The sequence below is a fragment of the Talpa europaea genome, assembly GCF_964194135.1.
Source record: "Talpa europaea genome assembly, chromosome: 10".
Taxonomy (NCBI): Eukaryota; Metazoa; Chordata; class Mammalia; order Eulipotyphla; family Talpidae; genus Talpa; species Talpa europaea.
In genome coordinates this window covers 43,809,091-43,816,931 of record NC_140077.1, presented here as the reverse complement: position 1 = coordinate 43,816,931, position 7,841 = coordinate 43,809,091, and the positions used below count along the sequence as shown (strand labels likewise).

The window sequence follows — 7,841 nt, the reverse complement described above, 5'->3', positions numbered from 1 at the left end:
TCAAAGACACCCACATTCTTCCACAATCATGTCTTTATGATGGTCTAGAAGGACTCTGCCATTGTCCACGTACAGCATGCTCAGAGGCTTGGTCTTCACTGGAGCACAGCAGGTAGAAGGGACTCGGTGGGGCTGGTACCGTTTCAGTAGACTCTGAAAGAAGGGGAGTGGGGTCAATTCACATCCCAATGGTCATGTCAGAATGTATAATTTCTGGGAAAAGGGTGAAACAGTTAATAGAGAGTTCAAATTGGTTTCTAGGTGCAAAAAATAGAAAATTATTTTCATAAAGGAACCAGCATGCTAATCATCAACTCTAGTCTAAAATAATGTCTATTGTTTTTTTTTTTATCAACAGCTTTAACAAGATTTTAAAAGCTTTATCTGGGCAAAACAATAACTATTTTATATGTTCTCCTATTATTTTAGCCTGGAGGGAATATCAGTTTAGAAAGTATTCCAAGAAACCCCTGGTTTAGGTCCAGAAATATGAAACAGAAGAGAGTCATGTGCAAATTCTTGTGGCATTTGCCTTGTTGCCCAGAGAAGGACAAACAGAGTCAACGGGAGAAAAGGTAGCAACCCCTTGGCATTCTGGAACCAGGCCCACTCCCTGTGGTCCCACGAGGTCTTTTCAGATCAGAGTGTCAAGAGTTGGTGATTGAGACACCCGGATTTCTGGTTCACACTCCAGTTAGGTCAGTGGAGTGAAATGGGACCCAGGAGTAGAGCTGGGGAGATTCGGGGGCCTTTGTCCAGGACTTAGTACCTCCCTGGCATGAGCTCAGCTCATATGCTCTCCAGAGCCTCTGAACCCTGCCTGAGGCCCAGCTTAGAGAATGCACAAAGCTCCATGAGATCCCCAGTCTGAGCTCTATGGAGTAAAATAGAAACACTTTGGTCCTATATAACCTTTGAGAGCAGGGCAGGGCCACCTTATAATAGCAGGGCCCCACATTAGACTCCGTTCCCGCTTTTTCTTTCTCATTCTCCTTCTGTTCCTCTCTTTCTACCACCTCTTCCACCTTCTAGATTAGGCTAATGAGCAGTCTCATAAACTCCTGCATAATGGGTGCCCAGCTTCAGTTTCAGGCAGCAAAAGTACAGTGGTTAGAACAGTATTATCCCAACCGTAGCCCCATCAACTACAAGTATGGGACTTCTAATAATGACCATGCATCACTAAACATGCCCATTTAATGCCAACTACTGTGCATGCAATATGCATGTCATCTCACTCAACTATACAACATCCCTATGAAATATACATTATCCCCATTTTACAGGTGGCAATACTGAAACTCCAAGAGAGTAAGCAACTTGCTTACCATGGCATAGCTAACAGGTAAGAATCAAAGTCTGGCCTGCCTTTCCCCAAACTCCTTTCCCAGAACATCAGGGCTGGAGAGGAGCTGACACCCTCTAGCCTACACCTTCTGCCCCTTATTTTATAAAAGACAAGGAAAATATCCCAGGAAAGCAAAGTGTACAAGGCTGCCAGCAGGGCATGGCTCATGTAGACTCTCTGAGGATGCTGTCATCTCTGTCCTTAGGATCCAGCACAGGACCTGGCACCTTGCACAGGCTTGAACTGAATGAACAAATACAGTAAGTTCAGAGCAAGGCAGAGTCCTGAGCCCGTTCCACCCCCATGCCTTGGAGCACACCTGGATATATGCGTGGTTGGTTGGATGAAATTCCTCTCCCACAGGATTAGGACATTCACCTTCGCAGCGATAGGCATTGTACTGTTTGGGGTAGATGATCCAGGAGCCCCACCCAAGCAGGTTGAAGTCCACCTGGAACTTGACCTTCCGACACAGCTGGCTTCTGTCGGGTAAGTGATGTCGGCGGTGCCTCCTGTCCCTCTCCCGGGAGAGCTGTCCCTCCTGGACCCGCCAGGAGCTCTCAGCCTCCCACAGCAAGGTGGAGCCCCCCAGCCGCCTCTGCTCTGGCGAGAGATTGGAGTAGAGCATGAGGACTGCGTCGGTGACAGGCGGCGTGGGGGGCCGCCTCCAACACGCTCCCCCTCTCCCGGACATCTGCTCTTCCAGCTCCCTAGGGTGCTTCAGCCACTTGGAGAGTGGCCTGGTCACCTCCAGGACCATGCTGCCCGAGGAAAAGGTGACCTGGGACAGAGTGACAGTAAACAGGTCCATCTGAAGACGCTCCAGGCAGCCGGCTGGGTCCTGCTCCTCGGCCAGCTTTGGCTGGTGGAAAATCTTAATGGAGAGCGGGATGTCGGGGGCGAGGTACGCAGGGCCGGACAGCTGCAGCCGGAGCTCCGCCCATGCCAGGTCCTCTTCTTGGCTCAGGAAGGAGAAGTCAAAAGCAAAGGTCCAGTTCTGCCCATCCACCTCCATATCTGGGTGGGAGAAACCAGGAAGGAAGCAGGGTGAATGGGGACCTCCCTCAGCCCCAGTCAGCATAAGGACAACCACAGCTCATGCTCCAGCCCCCACCTCACACGAGTCACCTCTTAGGCCTCACCCAGAGTTGGGCGTGTTTACTGAGTCCATTTTAGAGATGAGGAAAATTGAGGGTCAGAGGATTAAAGAACTGTCTGAGCTGTCATTCTTAGAAGGTGGAAGAGCCAAGAATAAACCTGGATTTGCCCAACTGCAAAGCCCAAACTGCTCTTCTATCTTCCCCACCAAGATACTCTGCAGGTGAGAAAACTGGAGAGAGGTCTGGATGAGCCTGTCTCTCACACAGGTAGTCTAAGACCAAGCTCTGGGCTTTCTGACCTAAACCCGGGACTTCTCCTCACTCTGTGACCCTGGAGCAAGTCACCATCCTAGGCCCTGTTTTCTTATTGGGAAGAGGGTGTGTTTCACAAGCAAAAGTAAGTTGGCAGGCATACCATGCAAAGGCCCTGGCTCAGGAAGGTATGGGCAGCGGAAGCTAGAGTGGCCACCCCCTCCCCAGCCAGTTCCTAAAAAGGAAACAGAAACCTCAGGTGTTTTTGGCAACCTCACAAATAGGCTTCTAAGCAGACTTTGCAACAACCTTGCAGTTTGCACCCAAGGATCCTTCCTGTTCACCTGCAGGGCACTCACCTCCTAGGCCCAGGGTCAGCCACACTTTTGGGACAAACGCAGCAAATACTCCAAGGCACCCCCCGACCCACTCTCTACCCCAATGACTTCACCCAAACTGGATAAAGGGCGTGGGGAAGCATTCCATTTATTTCAGTCCTGGGCCAATTTGGTCTGATGTCTGGGGATAGCACCTATATGTGGAGTTTCAGTCATTTATAAGTGATCTTTAACTTTTTTTCAAGCTCAACTTTCTCTTTACCATGGAAATAGTGATGCCTTACCTATCTCTGCGTTATCGGGAGGACGTGGGGGAAACAAAGGTTTGAAGGTTCATTTACTAAATATAAGTCAGGAGTCATTCATTAGATACAAAAAGAGGGAGTTTGTCACCCTTTTGGGAATAGATTCAGAGCTGGTGATGATCTCCAATTTAGGTCCCTTGGGCAGACTACATACATAACACTTTATTTTTTTATTGTCTTGGAGCATCTTTGGTCAGTCAGACAGTAAGTGAATTTCTCTGGGAAGTCCAGGCTGTATTTGAAGGGGTCATTTCCAGCTTCAGCCTCCTGGCAGCTTTTTCCAAGCCCTCTCCAGCTGCTCTTTTAATTTCCACTTCCCTCCTCATTAGCACCTGCAGGGGGCAATAACCGGCCTGGACTAGCAACTCCCCTAGAGGTGAGGGAGGAGGCAGACTTTACCATGACCCCTTGCAGCACCACCTGGCCCCCTGGGGATTAGGCAGGATGAGTAGCAACTCCTGGTCACCTGAATCAAGAGCTAAAAACATCTTGTCTCAAGTATAGGTCCACCTTGGAGATTTTGTGAGTTTGCTTCCAACCACAGCAATAAAGTAAATATCACAATAAAACAAGTCACACGATTTTTGGGCTTTCCAATGCATATAAAAGTTATGTTTACACTATTCTGTATGTGGTCTATTAAGTTAGCAATAGCAATTTGTCTTAAACGAGGGCGTAAATGTTAATTTAACAACTCTATTACAGTGCTGCTCTGGTGGCACAAGGGGTTAGGCACTGCACTATGAGGCAATCTGCAGCCTCTGCAGCACGAGTTGGATCCCCTGCCGGCCAGGGAGCAACCCACATGGCACAGCAGACCTCTCCAGGCTCGCCCACTGCTCCCCTCAGCAGTGTTCTTCGGTAAGTCTGCCTGTTCTGTTCCCCACTCTGTCTCTGGTGAGTCCTCTCACTCCCCACATCTCTAGACTGTACCCCAGCTTTTCTATGCATGGATAGGTAAATCTTTAAAAAAATAAAATAAAATAAAAACTATTGCAAAAAATTGCTAACATCATCTGAGTCTTCAGTAAGTCATAATATTTTTGGTGGTGGAGAGTCTTGCAAAAAAACCAATTCTCTTCAAAGCACAATAAAAGGTCTGCCTGTATCCGCAAATGGCCTTTTAATAGAAGGTGTTCCAGATCAAGGGTCGAGAGCCGGTTGGGAGCAGGGTCCCTGGTGTCTCCCGCAAAGATTCAAATTCGGCCACTTGCTGTTTAACATTGGGCAGGTTGCTTTTCTTCTCTGGGCCTCAGTTATCTTTGAAAAAGTGAGAGGCTGACAGCATCCAACTCGCAGGGGTATTGTGATTTACTGAGATAATGCGTGTGAAGTGTCTTGCCCAGCACAACAAAGTCCAATAAACAATTGCTGTCATCAATCACCTCCTTATTATTGCCTAGGCCCAAAGTTGCAAATGAAAGGGTTCAGGCAGTGAGGGACCTGGATTAGGGGAGCAAAGACATGTGTTGCTGGGATGAGCAGCACAGAGGGAGGGGCAGGGAGGCTGCTCGGTCAGCAGGAAGAGTCTGTGACTCCACCACCCGGCCCTCTGCCCAGGGCTTTCTGGGACAGTATGCTGAGAGGTTCTCTTAGCTCTGGCTCTGGCTCATCTTAGAACAGGGGGTGCCTAAACTTTTGGAGGTCACTGATACCTGATGAAAGCTAAGAATGCTCCCCCCAGGAAAAAAATTCAGTTTCTACGTAAACAACAAACGTGATTTTGAGAATGAGAAAGGGGCTCCTGGATCCCCCGGAGACCCGTCTGTCCCATGAATGCAGACGTGGCCACGCAGGTTCCAACGATAGCTTGACCCACTTCTAATTCCACAGAAGGAAGTGCTTGGGGTCATGCCCTTGCATTCCCTTCCCCTAAACAGGGAGTTAGGGCTAAGTTAGGGTTCGGGTCTCTATAGCAAAGGAGAGTGGGGAGTAGGACAGTGCCCACTCTACATTTTTATAAAGTAAAAGGGCAATTGCTTCTACTTTTGTACCGCTTTCCCCAAGTTAAGTGTTTTACAGTGTGGCTTTGTTAAATCCTCCCTACCACCATCACCATTCTTCAGATGAGGACCCGGGAGGTTCACAGGGAAGGTGGTTAAACAGAGCAGAAGCAAACCCAACTTGGATAAACGCCAACACCCATTTCATGTCATCAGGGTGCAGCTTACAAAAATCTCAGAAGGGAAAGGAGGGCGGGGAGGACATCCCTTCTCAGGCGAATCTCCTTCCAGGCAGGGCCCTCTCTCTCCTTTTTTTTTTTTTTTTAAGTGAAACCAATTCACAACAATGTGAATGTACTTAATGTCATTGTGCATTTAAAAATGGGTAAAATGGCAAATTTTGTTATGTATATTTTACTACACATACACAAATGAGGCAGAAAGAAAGCCAATCCTCTATTTTACAAAAGAGGAAATTAGAGGAGTCAACTGATTGCCAGGGACACAAAGGGGAAGCAGGGTGAGGAAACCAGAACTCAGTTTTCCAGACTCCTAGACTGTCCCATCCCTGCAAAACCTTCGGGAACTTTCTAGAAAATGGAGTGAACTGGAGAAAAGTGTCACTCTCTCCCCGACCCCCAGTTTTCTGGCACTCCAGTAATTTTCAAATTGCCGCACTCCTGGTGTCCCTAGACTGGCTGGTCCCCAGATGACCCTTCTGGAGAGAGTCACCAGCTGTCTGACCCCAGACATGGCAGGCCAGGTCACTAGAAGCCCCCACTCTCAGACCACTAGGGGCCAGCAGGAGGCCAGTGAGATCAGATTGTGGGATGTGGATTGCGCCCCAGGCCTGGGGAGGGCTGTCTGGCCCTGGCTGCAGAGGGAGGTGCAGGGCTGCAGGGGTCTGCCCCCCAACCCAGGCACCAGGATGTGGATTGCACCGGGGACCGGGACTCTGCTGGAGAGGGGTCTAGGGGGAAGGGCACCCTCTGCTCAACACCCACCTGCTCACCTCTCCTGGTGCCAGAATTCCACGCCCTACCTCCCAGGTCACCACGGTCTTTGAAGGCGCCCCACACCCCACAAGGCCCTGAACGCGGTTTCATCTCGAACACTGACACATCCCCATTTCCGAGAATCCTATCTCTAATACTGGAACTCTGAATCCTCGTCCCTGACATTCCCTGCTTGATAGCTGGTTTCAAAGCTCCCTCTCAGGCTGAGAGATACTGCCAAGGCCAGACCCAATCACTCTCAGGAATAGAAGATATTCGACAAGACAACATAATCGTAGGCAATAATAACCACCACATGGTGTCCCCATGACAAGTTTTGTGCTCAGCGTTTTATGTGCTGTCACCTAGCCCTTGTCACATCTCTTGAAAGAGGTTCCATTATCCCTATTCTGCAGATGCGCAAAGTGAGGCGCCCCGAGGTTAAGTATTCAGCAGTTTAACCAGACCTCACAGAAGTGGTGTCATCCCGCTCTCGGCGCGGCTGTGCCGCGCTCTACCCGCCCTCAACCAAGACTCACAACGCAGGGGGCTCTGCCCCGAACACGCCCGGACCCTCACCCCGAAAGCTGACAGACTCAAGCCCCAGATCGCGCCCTCAGAGCGCGCTGGCAGCCTCGACGGCGGACCTCCGCGCAGGGCCGCGGCGCCCGGGGTCCCCAGCTCACCTTGCGCCTGCAGGCTGCGGATGATGTCCGCCCGAGGCAGCGGGTCGCGGTAAAGGCTCAGCATATAAGCGAGAGGAGACGGCGAGGCGGGCAGCCCCCGCGTGTGTAGGTGTGTGGGGGCCACGGTCGCGGCGCCAGCCTGGAGCAGGGCGCACCAGGCGTGCAGGAGGAGGCTCGGCAGGCGGTGGGCGTGCATGACGGGCTGGCGGGGCCTGCAAGCGGCTCCTCCGCCCCTTTTATCCCGCGCCGTGGAAGCCGCCCCGCCCCCGTGCTTCCTCCCCGGTGGATGCTTTAGGATCTTATACTCCCCCCACCCACCCACCCCCACACACACAGACACTCGGGGGTGGTCTCTGGAGGGACCCCCTACTGGGGGCGGGATAGAGCTGAGCCTGGTAGGGAGAACTGCAAAGCTTAAGGGAGCTTTAGGTCCCGGGACAGGCTAATTTGTTGGTTGTGGGCACCCTGACACTCTGTTACTGTAGATACTGACTCTTTTTTTCTGAAACAGCAAGTTTGTGCTCATTCCCAGGTCAGAAACGTGGCTTCCTTGCTCTGCCTCTCCTGGGATCCCTACCCTTTCCTGTCCCTCCCGGTCCAAACTGTTCCAAACAGAGGTGGGGTTCTACAAGGAGCTGGTGGGGAGTGGGTGGGTCCTGGCGACTCTCAGGCAAGGTCTGGCCACGCACTGGTCTGGAAGTGCTTCTGCTCAGCCGCACCCTTGCAGCCTTCCCGGAGGCTATCTAGTTGGCCTCTGTGAGCACTCCTGGCCTAATCCTAGGCCTCCTCTCCAAAGCTAGCTCCTGGGAAGTTACTAGGTAGTTGTTAGAACTATGAAGGTGAGCGCCAGGTGAAGGCCCAAGGAGACATACTT

At 51.1% G+C, this 7,841-nt stretch overlaps 1 protein-coding gene across 1 annotated transcript; it reads right to left on the bottom strand.

The window, feature by feature from the left end:
• NODAL (nodal growth differentiation factor) lies at positions 1-7,163 on the bottom strand (the record flags this gene model as incomplete). The annotated part of the gene is made up of 3 exons (XM_084244427.1): positions 1-153; positions 1,668-2,365; positions 6,968-7,163. The coding sequence occupies 3 exons, from the start codon at positions 7,161-7,163 to the stop codon at positions 1-3; spliced, it is 1,047 nt and encodes a 348-aa protein (XP_084100553.1).
• Positions 7,164-7,841: the final 678 nt, after the last annotated feature.